This window comes from Lipophrys pholis (assembly GCF_963383615.2).
Source record: "Lipophrys pholis genome assembly, chromosome: 14".
Lineage (NCBI taxonomy): Eukaryota > Metazoa > Chordata > Actinopteri > Blenniiformes > Blenniidae > Lipophrys > Lipophrys pholis.
The window spans coordinates 8,657,594-8,676,497 of record NC_137633.1 but is presented as its reverse complement, the minus strand read 5'-3'; the positions used below and the strand labels follow the sequence as shown (position 1 = coordinate 8,676,497).

Below are 18,904 nucleotides of genomic sequence, written 5' to 3'. Positions count from 1 at the left end.
ATAATTGGTGATGATGATTAGAAAGAAATGTTTATAATGATTCAGTGGACTGAGACATAATGCCCAAGTACATTTATAAAGCTAACACACCTGTTCATTTATAAACACTTCAAAAACAGATTATGCTGCATTTTTGTAGTTTATGAAAAAGACATTGGTGTGGGCCTTTGCTAAAGGTGGGCTTATTTTTATAAATCCATTTTCATCAAAGATTTAAACTCTTACGTATGAATGTATTTAACAGACAGCAGTGCAAACTGCTAGTCAGGGTGGCTGCTTTTCATCCTATAAATCCTCCAATCACAGGACAAAACACAAACCTCCTACACTGTTGCCTCCACTATAACTGGATGACGTTGGCTGTCTCACCAACAGCTCACCAGTTCCAACGGTGGTTCTAATCTACTAGGGGACTATGAAACTAATGAGGGTCACACACGGCTGCTGGCTAGACAATTAACTAACACCGTCAGCACAACACTGAACAACAATCCCTGACCTCCTTCGGGGTTGACAACCGGTAGTGGTTGGTACTGGTAGTGGTTGGCAAGAGAGTCCAGTGAGTCTAGTAAGACAGCATTAGATGGAAATCACACAAAAGTCCTCAGGTGGAACTATACTAATGAGAAGAGTAAAACAGAGTTAGATACCAACAGCACTATAAAGCGCCAGCACATAGAAAGAGATGAGTTGATGAGAAATCAATTGGTACATTTTGAAAAACTGAGCAAACCATACACGGACTGACCTGTCTGCAGGCTGTTGTGCTGCGAGCGGCTGACCGGGGACTCCTGGACTCCGGCCCCGGTCCTGTTGCCCACGGCGTTGGACATCCAGTTGTAGAAGCTGACGGAGGATGGCTCCGACAGCAGCGGGTGCTCAGTGAGCATGTCGGTCCCTGAGCAAGAAAAAGGTGGAGTTCACTTTGGATCATGGAGCGAATGAGTCTAGTAAACAGATTTGTTTCTTTCTTAACGTTTTGTTACTGTGAGAACCAAAGAAAGGGATTTTTAAACGCTTTTACCACTTTAATGTATTCATCAGTCGGTGGGTTGAACATTGAGGTTAGAAAATGTGTACTTTGTTGTTCTTCACATTACTGAACGGTAGAGGTCAGTGTTGGAGCAGAAATGACAAGCACATAATTCCAAGTTAAAAAAAACCACAACTTTCCTTTTTTCTGTACTTTATTATAGTTTTTTTTTAAAAAAGAAACAGTGTTACTAATAACTAAAAAATGTTTTGGGTTACTTTTAATTGCCCCTTTCTAATAAAGAAGACTTGATAATGTACACTGAACTGTATTATTGTGTTGCTGCGACACATTAGCTGAGCTATCAGCACTGTGTGGGGCAACCTAATGACTAATTCACTGACTCAGTGAAAATTTACATAATCTTGATGTGAGCTTTACCTGAAACTAAAATCTATGAACAATGAGAAAAAGCTGCAACAGTTAATGTAAAGTACAGACACACACAGCTCCTAGAATGGAAAACTTAAGTTAATTTGAGGCTGATGTATCACCACGATTGTGGATTGTTCTATTCTAATGTTTCTCTCAGCAAGACATCATTCATGTTGATGATGAGCTGCTGTTCCATTAAGTCAAGTAGTTTGTTGTTATAGAAGTAGTGAAGACATGTTAAAGCTAACATGTGGCACACGGAGAGAGAAAGCAGCTTCACTGATCTTTTCATGGAATAAAAAAAAAAGAAAAAAAGTGACTGAAGTAATACTTTGATGGAAGTTTCATTGATTGTAACTGCACTGTCCTCCTGATCAGTGTTTACCAGAACCTTCAGCAGCAGTGAGTTGGATGTTAAGGCGTGAGCACCTGTGCGAGTGAGGGAGCTGCTCTTGGCTGCGGCGGCGGCAGACGGCTCGTTCCTCTGAGGCGTGCCCTCCAGCAGGTTGTGCAGGCTGCGGAAGCTGCCTGTCAGATTGCTCAGGAGGCTCTCCTTCCTGGGGCTGTCCTTGGCAGGCAGGCCCGCGCGGCTCACATGGGCGGGGGAGTCAGCTGCTGTGTCACCGCTGGTGTAACTCAGGGACTGGTAGGGATGGGAGCCCTGGGTACGACACGCACGCACACATACACACACACATATATATATATATTGCAGAGAGAAGGTGACATCTGCACTTTATGGGTTTTTCTTTGAATTATGACAATGAATGAGATACAATGGATCTGGCAACATTGCGTAAAAGGTTGAAGCCCTAGTTGAGGTAATACGTTTTGGACGCCCCAGCAGAAGCAGGGATGGTATAAACACAATCCACTTTAATTTGGCAAAGAGAAAAGAATGTCATGTCGCCACTCAGAGGAAACTCTAATCTCTTCTGGCTTTCTAAAGATGGAATCACCTTCACAATGCAGCCAAGCAAACTCAATTAGTCTTTACTTTGAAAAAGTTTTGAAATTTCATTACGGCAGTAACTAGGGGTCTTTAAAATGTCCTGACATAATAGCAGGAAGAAGCTCAAGGTCTTTATCGCCTTGTGTTTTGTTTTTTTCTCTCCAATGAGCAGCCCATTGGTATTCCATTTTCTATCACAGAAGACCAAGTTAAAAAAAAAAGCAAATATTTACACTTACAGCATTTCATATATAAAATGAAAATCTATTTACCAAGGATTTTTTTGCTCTGCTGATATGTCTTGTGCTGACGCTAAAACGTTGATGAAGTTATGGGTAGATTGATCTCACAATAAGGGATCAAGCACTTTAGCAGTACATTCCTACGTTAAGGTGACAGAAAATTATGTATATATATTAATAATGATTTCTGTTTTGTTTTTTTGCCACATTTATGTTTTCTAACATTAAGTTAGGTCTCTTCTGCAAGATAGGAAGGATTTGATCTGTTACAATCCAAATCCCACAAAGGTTTCGATGTAAAATGGGAAGAAAATCAGATTGGAAAGATCTGCAGATCTGCATCCGGTTTTTAATTTACTTTCTACACAATGTACTCTGTGCTCAAATCTGCCATTGAGATAATTAAGATAATCAAACTAAATGACAGGACTATTTTGAATGTTAGATTGTCCAATAATTCACCTTATCGTCTGTCCTTTCAGTGAACCAATTATCATTACATATAATGTATTATGTGTAATATTCAATAAATATTCAAATTATCATCTGCACTGCTGTAATAAAGTGTGGGTTTGTGTTAAAACAACGATTATTAGATAATAGGACATAAATAGGTCAACCAGCCCAAATATTAAACTCGTACCTTTATCCTGAGTGCAGACTCGCTGTGAGTGTGGGACTTGGATAGCTTCCTCATGATCTCCACTCCGCTGACGGGCCCCGTGTTGGCTTCTTTCGGCGGGGGACGGCTGCATGCTCCCTCCAGCAGCATTGTATGTTCACTCACTGTGGCTTCACAATAATGACATCAAATAAAATCTCCTAGATAAACATTGTAAAAAAAAATAAAAAAAACAACTAAATATGACTGCCCAAGTTCTGCATCTCGGTACTAAGCAAGTGATAACAGTCAGCTCACACAGTGAGGAAGTAAAGGTTATGAATTTCACGGCCCATCTGTTCTAACAGATGGGTGGCCCACAATAACATTAGCACGCTGAAAGTTTCCCACCTGCGTCGAATTCAAATTCGGCACCGTCGGCGCTGGTGTCGCTCTGCAAGGCAGCTCCGTTGTCCAGGCCCAGCACTGTGTCACCCGTGCTCTCCTGGGGCTCCTTGGGTTTGGTTACCTGGTTGGGCCTCATCAACCCAATGGCCTTGAAACCCTGAGTCACCACAATGAATTTCATCCACTGTCTGGCCAAAGCTACCAGACCTTTCTTTAGAGTCACAAGGGCTGGGACGCCATCATTCTAGTGAGACAGGAGAATTGAAAAAAAACAACAAAAAAAACCTGGATTAGTGCCACAGTTTCACTCCGACGGATTCATTAAACAAGTGAAGGGGAGCCAATAGCACTTAGGACCGCTTACTGTAATTGCCTGTTCTTCAAACTTTTTTTGGCCAATATAACTTAATTACATTAGCCTTTAAACCACACATATAGAAGCTGAGTACTTTGTAGGATTCAGGAAAGTCGAGGGCTCGCCACTCACCATGGTGGCCTCCTCGATGACGGAGTAGTCGGCTTGTTGCAGGTAGCGGTGCAGGATGTTACAGAGCATACAGGAAGGATTCTCATGCAGGTAGCGGGCTCGTTTGGTCACACGGTTGTACTTGCTTCTGATTGGGATGTGGATGCTCTTTTTCTGTTGGTAGGATGTCAACGACGAAAGGAGAAACATAAAAGAAACAATACAGGAAATGCTAAAAAGCTGAAAATCTACTGAAGTGATCGATTGATCAGCTTCTGCATGCTGGATAGATTATGTATGTGTGTGTGTGTGTGTCTTCGAGTACTGCTGGCTACTGACCTCAAGGGCTTCTGTCATGATGCAGCCCATAACAGCACACACTCGCAGAGTGCCCTCCATGTCCAGCTTGCGGAGGGAAGATTTGAGCTGGTCGATGGGGACCAACCAGGCCCCGATGGCAGGCGTGGCTGTACTGAGCAGATTAAGCTGCCTACACACAAACACGCACACAATGTTTACACTTGTATGTTTTTCAAAAACCAGTAAAACAAACCCTGATCCATCAGTTTGTGGTGGGTCTACTTCAACTGAATAGTGGTGCCATTTTAGCACTTGCAGTGTTTGTTGGAGTGAAGAGGCGCGGTCGCTGCAGTCGTACCTTGAGATGGCCTCCGAAGGTGAACGCACGTTAGTGGGCGCAGCGAAACTGAACCAAATCTCTCTGATGGTCAGCTTCATGCTGCTGGAATCAGGTGGCGGAGGCATGAGGGGGAGGTCTTTCTTCAGGTCGTCTGACTCGACCCCTTCGTCCTACAGAGCAGGAGAGGGCAGGATTCAATACGAGGTGATGGGACAGCTTTTATTGCACTTCTCCATGATAACAGGCCAAAGATGCCATCAGGCTGACAGTCAAAGTACCTTCAAAACCCCAGCGGGTCCTTGCAGATGTGTATCCTATAATCAGGCCCGTATCTGATTATTTAAGATCAGTCTGATGTTGATTATCATACAATGTCACTGTACAAGTTAATGAGAGAGAGAGAGAGAGAGAGAGAGAGAGACTATACCTGAATGACAACTAGTAGTGGGAACAATTTGGATACATCAGATGCCTCTCTGATGGCGTTTGGAAAGCGTTACTACTACTACTACTCAACAAACTATCACCTCATTCAGCAGAATTGCAGTCCCAAATCCAGTGAACCACCTCGGCCCACAGGAGTCTGCTGGGCCGAGTCACTCAACCTTCACCTGCTCCTTGTTGGAAGAGCTGCCCTCTGCTTGTCCCACATGGATACTTCTCATTTCATAAATGCAGGCTCGAATATTTATTTCAAACCTTTCATTTCAACCTGTCACTTGACATCATTTTCTCTTCTTGTCATCATTTTCTGTTTGCTTTTATTGATCAACATTGACTTTTTTTTTTTTTTTTTAAGATTTTGATGTTCTTTATAGACACGACCCCTATAGTGTACCCATATGCTTAATATTACTCAAAGTGTTTACTATGTAGTTATCTTTCCCTAACATTAACATCATTAACAAATTCAGTTATAAAATGACTCTGGTTTGATTTTTACGATAAAAATTGACTAACATTAGTCCCAAAATTCCTTCTGCTCCCTTTTGTATGTTGAGTCATTTGACTTTTTTTTTTTCCCCCCCGCTCAGGTTTCTTCAGGCTGCAGACAGGTGTATCAGAGTCCCACTGGTTTCTGTCGGTTGGGAGCTGACGGCAGTGCTGGGCATTTTCTGATTCGAAAAAAGGAAGACAGACTTTGTTTTTCATCTGCTTCACGCCGTCCCTGAGCGTCTGTGTAAATTTGAAGGCAGCACATCTGGAAACGCCTGTCAGCCGCTGATGTTTCTGCAGGACTGCAGTGTGTGCAGACTTTCAGAGATTCAATGGAATCTTCTGCAGAACATTCCAACAGTACTTCTACTTTCTGCTTCCTACTTCTTGATTCACATATCAGTAGCCAATCAAACTGAACATGCATTACACACCTGCAGCAGTAAATGCTGCTTTCACAAATTGGTGCTGGGGTAAAGTTTTAAGCTTCAAATGCAATTCTATTGGATTCGTATGACACGCTATTGAGTGCAAGATGAAACATGACATTTTGGAACCTTTTACAGGAAAAGAGAAGAGAATATGATGCAAAAATATGCCACGAAGTGTTTTTTGTCAATCATATCTCAATAGGCAGATTAAGAGATGGGTAACCATTAACCCATAGACACAAGATTTAAACTGGATGCATGTATTATTTATTTTCCTTTTCAAAGAGATCCAAATACCTCACAGATTTTTTTTTTTTATTACAATAAGAAAGCTGGAAGTTCAAGGCCTAAAAATCTTCCCACATTGCGGGTAAGTAGCTGACTTTTTAAAACCGTTAAAAGAAAAAGTGGAGCTAAACTCTTCAGCCCTTAAATGCCACGATAACTTTTAAAAAGGCTTTGTCTTGTTAATCACAGGAGAGTTGCAGGCTATTTTAAAGTCGATATTGGTTCAGACTTTCTTTTTTTCTCCACGCTTGCACAAAAAGCTCATCCTGGAGCGATGCAGAGTCCATATCTCACCTGGTCGTCTGAGTCAGAATGCTCGTTGACATCGGAGGCGGGGCTTATGGTGTCGTGCGGCAGGTTGTCATCAGACACGTCTGTGCTGTAACCGCTCCCCGTCTGAGAGCCGGTGGAGCCGTTGGACTTTGACATGCCGGTCTTCCCCGCGGCGTCTGAGCGACCCATCACGCCGAACGCATTGTAAAGAATGGCTCCTGACTGTCGGCCTCCTGTTATAGAGAGCATGACGCTTTCACTGCCGCTCCGCAACTATTATCATCTCCTCTTTTCAAATTCAGCAGTGACTCGTGCCGAGAGATTTGGGATTGGTTTACCTTTGACCGTCAGGTTCTCAATGCCACACTCGAACATGATCCAGCCCCACTTCTCCAGAGACGCAGCGGAGCGGCCCAGATCGCCTGCCGTGGCCTGAGCGTCGGTCTCGTCCACCATAGAAAACTCCTCCAACTCCTCCAGGCCAAACAGCACTTTGGACTTCTCAAAGGGGATTGCTGTGATCGCACATGTGCCGATGTCTGAAGAGGGAGGGAGAGGAATCAGAGTGTCATTGATCTTTCAAACCAAAAGGCATTTTTAAATGTAAATCACATTGATGAACACAAAATACTGTTGTAACATTGTGGTGGGTGAAGCTAGGATCGTTATCCTGACCAGTGGAGTCCAGGCCTCGGAGCTGGCTGTGGATTCGGTGAATGTTGAGTCTGGCAGCGATCTCTTTGCCTTTCTCGATGCCGGCGTTGGAGCGCAGCGAGCCAGAGGACTGAGGCTGCATTTTGGTGGCCGAGGCGTACTTCTCCAGCATGACAGACGGTCGGCCATGCTCTGTGGTGTTGGGAGTCTCCTCTACAATACCCCTGAAACCAGAACAACAAAAAGCATGTGCTTTGTCTATTGAGTGATCCAGACAAAGCTCAGACATGAATCAAACAGAGATGCTGTAGACAAGCTCAGACTGTCTTTTACAGCAGACCTAAGGGCCTGGCTCAGCTGAAGCAGCGCTTTATTGAAGCGTGGCCCGAAAAACCCTCCTGAACATTGTGCAGCTCTGATCAGCAGCTACAGAAAGAGTTCGGCTGAGGTTACTACTGCTATGCCACTCAAGCAGTTATTGAAATCCAAGGTTTGGTTCCTTTTTCAAACAGGACTGTAAATATTATGTTATGTGTATAATAAAGAAGTAACAGAAATGTTTGTGTCTTGTGACTAAGATGCTGATCCCCCAAAATTTTATGGCCAATATAAGCAGTGAAGCAGAAAACTTAATACTTTTAAAACTATTTTTGCCCTTCTAAAAACGGAGGTGTTTGTTCTTTACTCAAAACAAGCTTTGTCAGTGTACACACCACACACACACACACACACACACACACACACACACACACACACACACACACACACACACACACACACACACACACACACACACACACACACACACACACACACACACACACACACACACACACACACACACACACACACACACACACACACACACACACACACACACACACACACACACACACACACACACACACACACACACACGCAGTGGAGGCGTTACCTGTTCATCCTGAACTGGGTAGCGATCCTGTCGAAGCAAAGCGCCACCAGAGACACATGCGTGACGCACTTACTGGAGCACGACGGTGACCCCTCCTCTACAGAGGCCTGCAGGAGGCAGAGGTTCACCTGCAAGCCACACACGCACAACGAAACAACAACACTTGAAAGTAGCACTTGAAAACACCGTCAAACGCTAATTTAACAACTACGGTTTCTGAGGACATCGTAAAGTACACAAGTAAATCTTCAAAAAGACAAGTTCTTTGCTTTAATGTTTTAACACTCAAGATAATATCAAATAGCCATGCTGTGCAGAAGGTTGGTTTAACTCAATGTGCTTGCAAATATTTGATTTCAACAGGGTTGTTGTGAATGTTTTTGGCAGCACAGACTACATTCAAGAGATATACCATTTTTTTTTTCCATTCTACATAAATACACAAATACAAAGCACAGACTTCATATATTCTTGGTTTAAATGTGGAGTGATGTACAGCCAGGTTCATGATTCGGTGGCTGTTGTTGAGCCTCTGGTGGGAGGAGAACAATTTGAGAAGTGCTGTTGGCCTCTCATTATTCCGGGTCATGGCACTCACCTTGGGGATGGAGACGTTGGCTTGGAGGCCCTTGATTTTCACATTATCTGGTTTGACGGACAGATCCGTCTGGCCGTGGGAGATGTTGAGGGAGCCAGGGGTGGTGCCCTCTGTCTTGGACAGCTTGTGCTCCTGCTTGCCTGTTTGGCTCTGTGCGGATCCAAACCCAAAGCAAAGAGACATCAGCCGCTGGGCGATAAAGCCTGCTCCTCTTCACGTTTAAACTGAGCAGCTCATTCATTGTCCATACATTTGGATTGGAAACATTTGCAATTTGCAGCTGCTGTGTATTCTTGGTGTACTTACGGACTCGGTGACGGTGGACTTGCTGATCTGATAGGCCTCATTGAGAACTTTTTCATGCAGGTCATCCAGAATGGCTGCTGGGTGTCGGATACTGGCAAAGTGGACCATGGACTCTATGTATCTGAAACACACGACGTAATACCACAGAAACAATTAGAATTATGGTGCATTCATAAGGAACTAGAAATTTGAAGTGATACCACTTCTGCAATTAATGTTACTAAACTGGAAAAATTGCACAAAATGAAACGTGTCAATGCTCATTGAATATTCATGAAAAAGTTCCATTTTCAAATTGAAACACTATGTAATAAAACAAGATTATGCAGTTCAAGCCTTTAGTAGCTTACAGAGTTCATGAGGATTTCCAAATATGAAGACAAATTACTGACAAAAGAAGCAATTTATACTCATCACTTGCAAGCAGATTTTAATAGGACTTGATGGATTTTTGTTATTGTCATGTGAAAGCTCCCAACTGGGAAATCGGGCATTCCCAATTGATATCAGTCCCAGTTTCAGCCAAATGAACACCCCATCATAACTACTTTGTTTTACAAGTGTCTTACAAATATATTGGCAAGTTATGATCAGACCTAGACCACATAAAATCCTGATGCATACATTTATTGGGTTATTACTTAGATGTTGGCAACTTTTTCGACAATCTGGCACCGCTCTTGGTTTCCCAAAGTGCATTAGCCGAGACATTAGTTAGTGTAAGAGCGTAGTTACCGCAGTACTGCTGTCCTCTGGCAAAACTAAAGATTCATAACGCCAGACAATCAAGAATGAGGCCAGACTCTGGAGCACTGTCAGCAGAATTTTAGATCTACGATGCACTGTGCTTAGGGATTAAATTGGCTTAAGGTCAAATCTCAGCCTCAGGCTAAAAATAACCTTCAACTCAGAAAGGACAGCTTGTAGACGACTTTCAGGCAGCTGTTTTCCTAACAGACATTAAGTAGGATTAGTGTCTCATCATATACGTGCTGCTGTCAAGCACCAATATTGGAGTTGACATCATGCCTGTCTCGACGTGTATAATATAAACTTTGTACTGAAGACTTCAACAATGTATGTGTAGGTTTTTATGTGTTAGAACATTCACAAAAATTATTCAAATGACTCACTGTCACCTTGAAATCACCCCGAGGGTAAAGAAATGAGCCACATTTAATACACATTCAGCTCATGCAAAACACAGGATGCCTCTTGCTGAGAGCTATTTCATGAAGGAGCCATAAAAGTGGAAAACTGGTTCCTACCTGTCCAGAGATTCAGCCACAAGAGGAGTGAGCACGACATTGATGGCCCCTTTAACCTCCACTATGGCAGTGGTCCTGGTCTGTGCCAGAGGCTGCTCCAGAGTCCAGTCATCTGTGGTTATATCCTCATCCGTGTTCTCCATGGCCCTCTTATCCAGAGGGGTGTATGGTGTACTGTAAACAGAGACAAAGACCCAATTACATGGTGCATCAAAGCCAAGCTGTTTGAAGAGATAGGTGATGTATAACTATCAGGGAATTACAATTGATTATTGCAACTTTCTGCAGATAAATTACGACACTATAATTGAAGCATAGGTAAAAGCTCTTGCTGGCAAAGTCATTTTGCCACCACAACATCAACACAACAACATTTTATTTGTTTCTCCGACAGTTTACATTTATTATAAGGCAAGGCAAGGCAAATTTATTTATAGAGCACCATTCAAACAGAGGGCAATTCACAGTGGTTTACGCAGAAATAAAATAAATTAAAGAAATACAGAAAAACTTTACAAAGACATAAGAAATATATTAGTAAAAGAAATGCATTAAAGCTTTAAAAGAAATTAAAGATAAAAACAGCATAGAAGTTTTAAAAACAGCATAAAAAGTAGAATAAATAAGGTAAGAGATTTATTAAGATAAATTTAATAAAGTAAGTTAAATCTATTGTTTATTTGAAAGCCTGTGCAAATAAGAATGTTTCAAGTCCTGATTTAAAAGAAGTGTGCGTCAGCAGTCTTCAGGTGTTCAGGACGTTTGTTCCACAGGTGAGGAGGGTAGGCACTAAAAGCTGCTTCACCTGGTTTGTTTCTGACTCTAGGAACACTGAGTGAACCGGAGGACTCCTCCTCTTCCGGAGGACCTCAGAGGTCTGGAGGTTTTATATTCTGCAAGTAAATCTGAGATGTATTTAGGCCCGAGACTATTCAAAGCTTTATAGACTCTGGCTGCAGCATTCTGGATGAGCTGCAGTTGTCTCACAGATTTTCATAAGGACAAATAAACTTTAAGAGATGGAAAATGTTTGATGGCTGCAACTCTCACACATTCCTCTGCTATTCATTCCACAAATGCATGTGACTCTTGTGAAAGAAGAATGCAACAGTAAACGATTTTATTCCAACAATATAGAAATATAAAAATTTTTGACAATATTTATTGAAATGTTTTTTCCAATCTCTAGGATGACCCGTTCAATGGGAATTAAAGCATTTTATTCCAATGCATATAACCTTGCTATGGGATTAAAGACATAATTTTTAAACATAGGACAAAAAAGAAAACACTTAAATTTAACCTCTTCCTATAGATTCTATATGTTGTAAAATGTGAGTTTGTCACAAGATTATGTATTTACTTTTTCAGTTTTAACTGAATAATTTGCAACATGAAGTAATGAACATTGAACAAAAGGGTTTTTCACTTTCTGCAGCAAGCAACAAATGCAGAACAACACTTAAGATGGATGAGCTTTTACAGAAGACCTTTGTGTTTATGTGTGCGGAACAAATGGCTTTAATACCTGTTGTTTTCTCCCATCAGCTGAAGTCCTCTGTCTAACAGAGAGCTGGCTGATAGGCCCTGCTTGATCACCTGTAATGGGAGAAAAATAAAAAATAAAAAAACCTTTGTATTAACACATGAAAAGAAGTCTTATTGCATAACTACAGACAGGATTTAATCGTGAACTGCATCACAGTATAAACAGTGAGATTAAAGACCTTAAAGCTGGGGACGGATAGCTGGTCGAAAGAAGAGGAGCTCTCTTCACTGGTGGGTGTGTCCAGGTCAAGGGGGCGGTGCAGAGAAGACTTAGACGTCCTCTTATTGGTCGGCTGCTTCACGGACCAATTTGAGACCTGGCAGAAGTGAATTATAATACACAGTTGGTTAACACCGGGGCAGTATATTGACACAGTTTAGAAGCTATGTAATACAGAACAAGGAAGATGTCTTGTTACATTTAAAATTGAGTACAATCAGGAAAAACTTCAAAAGTCTAAACAGAGAAAAGCGACCACTGACAAGGAAAAATAAATGTGCTTCCCCTTTTGGCCGGTAGGTGGCAGTGTTGTAACCTATCCTAAGATAATTCTTGCAGAAACAAAATCTGTAATATAGGAAGTCAAGCAGCTAAGAAGCGACTATTAAACATTACATGACAGAATAACTGGGAATCAATACACACACAGTGAACAGAATATTGCAATGTTTAAATGTGACAGCCTTTCGTCAGAACCCCAGTTCACAACATGCCATCAAATCAGACAAAGTCACAGGGTCTTCAGTATAAAGATTGGACCTGGTACTGAGCGAGGTAGTTCTGGTAGCACGCCATCACGTGGGGCTGTCGAGTTACTGGACCCGGTTCGGCAGTCTTCTCAGCCTCCACTGAGCTCTCCTCCTCCATCGCCAGCGCGGAAACGAAGGAGGCCTGTGACGTGTGGCTGGGCAGGGGCACGGGCGGCAGTGGAGGCAGCGTTGGAGGTAGCGGCAGGGGACGTGGCTCAGTTATCAGCTCCCCGTTGAGAACGTAGGTGAGGGGACCTTCAACACTGTGGTAAATGGAGCTCCGGCTGTAGGAAGGTCAAAATGTTTGTCCATGAGCACTTCAAATGAATCACAAGCGTTTGGTCATATGCAGAGACACATCAAACCAAGCACACACAGCAACTGGAGGAAAAAAATGTTTTCTGCCACACTAAACTGTGTTTCTTGATTTCAGCCTTGCATTTCCAGGAGCTTGAACCAGTTGAAAGGTTTCATGAGAGCAAATTGATTATTTTGTGTTTTTGCAGGCTGTAGCAATCAGAAAATGTGCCGAAATCAATGCCAGAACAATTTACGGTAATAGAAAAATGACGAGGTGGTTGGAAAACAGGAGTGAAATCCAATTTATGAAACAAAGCAGCAGTAAGTGGCTGCACATGGATCAAACATCTCATTTGCTAGAACCCCAACTCTCCATCACAGCCATTCATGCATGCATGATGGAACCTCATAAATTGAAAGCTGCAGCATGTTTGGCTCCGGGGCAAGCTGCTTTACATGATGAAATTCTAAACTTGTTGGGTGTCAAACTAAAAAAAAAAAAAAAAGTACAACACAGCTAAGGCATTTCTTTGCGTTGGTCCATCAAAGCATTTCACACTCATTTCAAAGCAATATGGTGCTGCACTTAACCGCTTGATAGATTCTTCACTATGACCTTTGCTTTTACAGCAGCTCCATTACGTGAGTTGCGAGTTTTGAAAAGTTGACAGATTTTATGTATTTTTGTCAACAAACCACTAATTTGCCCATTTCTAGTAACCAAACATTTCAAGACATGGAATGAACGCCTTCAGTCGTCATCATCCCCACCATGTAAATTATGAATCCAGAATGGTTCAACATTATTTATGAGGTTTAACACTTAAAGGAATCAGGCAGGGTCAGAACTCTGCGAGACAGGTTATTCATTCGTCTGCTTGTACACATGAGAAAGCAGAGGCTCTTTGATGTTCCTGTGAGCTGTCTTTAATCTAACGTTACCTTAATCGTGTGCTTAACCTTGTACTTGATCTGACCACGCACCCCGTCTCCTCTCACTCTTTCAAAAGCTTTGACTCAAAAAACTTCTCTGGAGCTTAGCGGCATCTGAAGAGTTTTCCACACTGTGTCATCATCAGGGCTGACCTGTAGTTCTCCATGTGATACGGGGGCTGTTGCGGTTGCTGCATCTGCAGCCGCTTTTTCTTCTTGCGGCCCGGGTACGTCCCCGGACCCTCGTCAGCACTGCTGATGGGCTCAAAGTCCTCGGTGGCGGAGAAGTAGGCCTCGCTGTCGGCCACGGACATGCTGGAGTCGGCCGAGCGGTACTGATGGAACGTGTTGGAGTCGGCTGATGGCGTGAAGGGAAATGAGCCGTAGCTCCTGCGCTGGCGAGGAGAATCCAGAACGTTCTCGTCGCTGCGGGACACCTCGCTGCTGAACTGGACACCTCCTGACAGCACCGGCGGGGGTTTGTCGGCAAAGACGGCGGCCGACAGGCTCTTGGTGCTACCCAGCCGACCGGAGTGCACAGAGGACTGGCGTTTGAGGGGAGAGCAGAGCGGGGAGCGCACTGAGGAGCGGTCCTGGGAGCTGTTGGGCGAGACTGGAGAGACCTCCGGGACCTCGCCCAGGGTGCTGCGACCAAGCAAGAGAAGACAGGTCCAGCATGAATATCATGAGCAATGCCATCTAAACATCTCCTATAAGATCAGATTCACTCTTAAGGAAGTGATGAAACCACTACAGAGATCAGCTTCCATCAGTGCTCGCTTTCAGAACCAATACTTCTAAATATCTCGACCGTCAGTGGAGAACAATTATACAGGGTGTTCTACTCCACACATGCTGGAGGTGATGGAATTGTGTTTTTTATGGCCTTTCACACAGATGTATTGAAGATGTGGCTTTTTAATGCTCTGACATGATCCTTCTAAGAAACACAAAGAGCAGATTGTCAGACTGCCCCTTTCCTCTGAGCAACTCAATGGCTTATGTCTGTATTATTGTATACAAGCTCGCTACATAGCTACAACAAGGTATTCTTAAAGAAGATTTGCCCAAAATGACAAATCTGTTGAAGTTTATGTAGACTAAAATGATTCAATTTAATTAATAAAATTGTGAATTTTTTTATTCTATTTGTAAGTTTTACATTAAAGTCCATTTTAAAAGAATCGAGTACTCCTTATATTGAAACTATTACATCTCAACTTTTGATTTTACATTCACTCAAAAAACCAACATATTAATGACAGAAAAGATGCTTTTGAAGTGTGGAAAAAAGTATTTCTTTACAACAAGCAACAAGTTTAAATACGAGGGAATACGTTAGGTATTTATGATTGTTCTAACAATCAAAGTAAAGCTTGGTAGCGAGCTGCAAATAATAAAAAACAAAAATATAAGAATATGTAAATTGTGTAAACCAGCACATTGAGGATATTCCATCTTGGGTTTTGAGGGTGGGAAAAGGGGACGATTTGGCTGCTTAAGGCTCGAAGCTAAACGTCCGTAGTTGGTCAGTGTAAATGTCTCTCAGGGGAGGTAGTGATTCATTTAGGATGTGCTCTGCCACCATCACTATGCTGGTCTTTCCTTGCACTCAAATGAGCCAGAAAAACCCTGCAATAGTCGCATGAACTGACACCAAACGAGATGTGTGTGTTTGTTACTCACTCAGCTGGGCTTTTGCCGTTCATGGGGAACATACGCTCCTCTGTGCTCGGCGACGGGCTGTCCCTCTCTCCGGCGAGCAGAGGCAGGGCGGCACTGGAGGAGCTGTTCTCTTCTGAGGAAGAGGCGGAGCTGTGGGAGCGCTGAGGCACCTGGAGACTTAGAAGTTGCTGAGCCCGCCGCTCAGGCAGCTCCGGGGGCAGGCAAGGAGAGCGCGTGTCTGTTTTCAGTCCCACAACCCTCCCTGAGAAAATAGAATAAAGAGCCTTTGCATAAACCTTATGGCCTTGTGCTGCTGTTTTATTAGTGTCAGTAAGCTTCGCATGAATATAATGAGAAAATTGTTAGACTCCGATACACTTGGGAGCGTCAAGCAAAGGAGAAAAGCTTAAGGTCATAAATACTAAAAACTTCTCAGTTAAGGATTTACATTGGTGGCAGAACTCAGTTCTCTTACTCTTAGTATTACATTTAGATTGCATTGATTGGAACTAATCTTTATTTTTCTTAGAATCCTCTAGGAACCCCTGAAGCATCTCCACAGAAGATTTAAGCTTCTGGGGGAAAATAAGGACGTGTAGAATAAATCTGAGCAAATCCATACCATCCACTTTGGGGGTTTCCTTGGTAATGATCCACTCTGCAGGCTGCAGCAGAGACTGGCCATAACTCATATCCGACTCTGTGCTGGAGGATGAGAACGCCGTTGAGGAGGACGGGGTCAACTCCTCCAGTTTAAAGAAGTCCAGGCCCATGTTGGTGCCGCCGAAAAAGCGGCACCCCCCGAGGCAGCCGCAGCGGTTCCTGCTCCGCTTGTTGCGAATGCTGGCTTCTTCTGGCCACAGGAACCAGAGTCTAAAGATCAGGAAGACAGAGAGCGATATGTTGGTCAGGCAAATAGACCCGCTAAAGGCAAGTACTGTCATTATGCAAATTCATTGCCATGTTTCCTCAAGTCCCACCAAGAAATTAGTTGCATGTCTGTGCAAATAGTAACTGGCGTGAGTTGGATCATGTCATGCATTGATCAGCCATAACTTTAAGATCAGTTAAGAATATTGACTATATCTGTCATGGAAAATGTTTGTGAGTGGGATACATTAGGCAGCAAGTGAACATATTGTACTTAAATACAATGCGTTCTTCTAGAGGGGAGTTCCTCAGTGATCAATATCGCCCAAAACGTGGTTCAAGGAAGGCCCCGGTTTTAACCTACGTCTTATTGTCGGTTTTGACTTTACAGTGTCTAGAGGAAGTCTGCATGGTCTTGCCTCATAAGGAGAAGGCTGTGGGTTCAACTCTGTGTGGCACTCGCTCCAGCACCCCACAACAGCATGGATGTCTCAACGAAGTACTTGAAATAATGTGATAAAACCCTCTGGCGTAATGCCACAGTAAACTACAACTTCAGAACTCTCTGTACAAGAAAAACGAGACTAAACATGATCTTTAAAAGGGTACAGGTGTGTCATGTGTGTATCACACTGGACTGTAAAGCTTGGTGGTGATTGTTAAGCATGCATATTCTGTGTTTATGTTGAGTGTGCAAAACCGTGAGACTGGTTTACATATATTATATCGATTCTGTAATTCCTGAAGATCCAAGTGAAGATGCCAGCACCTCCTACCAGCGGATCCTACCTGTCTAACCTGAAGGCCACATACTGAGCTGTCCTTCAGCTCTCAAAACAGCATGAGCGAGCTGTTCATCCCCCTTTACAACACAGCCTTAGCGTGATTTCTTGAGATAAATTGAAGGGAAATAGGCTCAAGGCCCCCTGCAGCAGTGGACCACCAGCTTCCAACAAAGGCGGCTTGATAAATGTTAACATATCACCATAGTTTACACAAAGTGTAAAAAAATTAATAAATGAAAAGGTGAGAGCAAGACGTAGGATTTGGCATAGACTAGGTCGAGGAAGCATTTACAGGCTGCCATTTGTGGCTTCTGCATCGACACACACACACTGCTACCAAGAAGGAAATAAGCATTCTCACCATTTCTGAACAGTTTGCGAACAAACTTCACCTCGATCAAAATAGCAATGCTCAATAGTGTGGTCTTCAGTTAATTGTTAACTACAGATTTTTTTATAAGTTGGATTCATTACCACACTAAGTGGTCAGTTCTCTGGTTTGCAATTATGAAACCGAGCATTTAGAAAGTCATTTCATTTAAACACCACCACTTGGCATTACGAGCCGACTGCATGGGTGACTCATTCCACAGGACTGCGATATGGACAGAGAGTAAGTTCCACTCTGAAAACAGGACTCGGCATTTACACCTCTGTCGGCTATTTGGATTGTTACCAGTGTGCCGTGGTTCATCTTAGAGGTGCTAACAAATGGAATCACATCCACAATAAAGAGGAACAAAGGTAGGCAGCAGCCTAAACAAGCATAGCGGAAGGGGAAGAGGGAGTGTTTTGTCTATTAGAAATGCTTTGAAAATCCAATATACAAATCAAATGAGCTTTGTACCTTTTGGTCTGAGCGTCGTGCTGTTCCAGAAAATGCCTCTGGACTTCACATTTGGCTGGGTGGTCAGCAGCCAGGGCGATATCAGCTGTGATGAGGTTCAGGTTGACCGAACCCGCCTCTAGCCAGACCGAGCGCCGCAGCAGAGGGGGCTGACCGAGACCGAGCGGCTGACCGGGACCTTGACCTTGTCCGGCCAGCTGCAGCCTGGTGGCCTCGCTGTGCTGCTGCTGCTCGATGTACTGCCTGATGTTTACGTCCTGCACCACGGCGCTGATACCCTCTCCAACTGCCTGGTTGTGCAGATTGCAGTTGGCCACACGGACAATTCCAGTCTGGGAAAAGGGAGAGGAAAGCTAAATCAGAGATCAGCTACTATAGTTTTTTTGGTCAGCGGTAAGAATTGAGCATAAAAAACTGATTTACCTCTTTATTACACCACAATATGTTTTGAAAGGGATCCAACATATGAGCAGTTTTACATCTGCAGTGAAAAAGCTAACACAATGCCTTTATTACTGAAGCCCCACAGTGCGAGGAGAGGTAAATACAGTATAATCAATGAGATCTAAATTATGGGAAGAAGTCTTTAAAAAGAAGATCTTTATTGACAACTGAACAAAATAGGTCAAATATGTGAAACCCCTAGGGCAGGGTTTTGCAGATCCTGCATAAATGAACTCTGAGCCCTCAACCCTTTAAGCCCCAAGGTATTAAGAGGTCGTTTTCACCTAATTAGATATCCCCAAAATAAATCAAGAACAGCTCTACAATCAGCAAGTCTGTAGGCATAACCTTTGTCTC

General features: G+C 43.1%; 1 protein-coding gene across 1 annotated transcript in view; it reads right to left on the bottom strand.

Moving 5' to 3' along the window:
* Positions 1–18,904, bottom strand: part of kiaa1109 (KIAA1109) — a 95,245-nt gene that overhangs the window by 49,830 nt on the left and 26,511 nt on the right. Inside the window, exons 25-45 of the mRNA XM_080480345.1 lie at positions 18,104–18,435; positions 16,224–16,474; positions 15,623–15,863; positions 14,090–14,581; positions 12,714–12,987; positions 12,133–12,270; positions 11,934–12,004; positions 10,406–10,579; positions 9,138–9,258; positions 8,832–8,981; positions 8,234–8,361; positions 7,321–7,523; positions 6,984–7,184; positions 6,667–6,878; positions 4,736–4,887; positions 4,417–4,567; positions 4,099–4,251; positions 3,615–3,855; positions 3,246–3,394; positions 1,838–2,069; positions 749–898 (exon numbers count right to left, since the gene is read on the bottom strand). Of these exons, the coding sequence (XP_080336471.1) occupies positions 749–898; positions 1,838–2,069; positions 3,246–3,394; positions 3,615–3,855; positions 4,099–4,251; positions 4,417–4,567; positions 4,736–4,887; positions 6,667–6,878; positions 6,984–7,184; positions 7,321–7,523; positions 8,234–8,361; positions 8,832–8,981; positions 9,138–9,258; positions 10,406–10,579; positions 11,934–12,004; positions 12,133–12,270; positions 12,714–12,987; positions 14,090–14,581; positions 15,623–15,863; positions 16,224–16,474; positions 18,104–18,435 (4,216 nt within the window). The remainder of the gene's footprint in view (positions 1–748; positions 899–1,837; positions 2,070–3,245; positions 3,395–3,614; positions 3,856–4,098; positions 4,252–4,416; positions 4,568–4,735; positions 4,888–6,666; positions 6,879–6,983; positions 7,185–7,320; positions 7,524–8,233; positions 8,362–8,831; positions 8,982–9,137; positions 9,259–10,405; positions 10,580–11,933; positions 12,005–12,132; positions 12,271–12,713; positions 12,988–14,089; positions 14,582–15,622; positions 15,864–16,223; positions 16,475–18,103; positions 18,436–18,904) is intronic.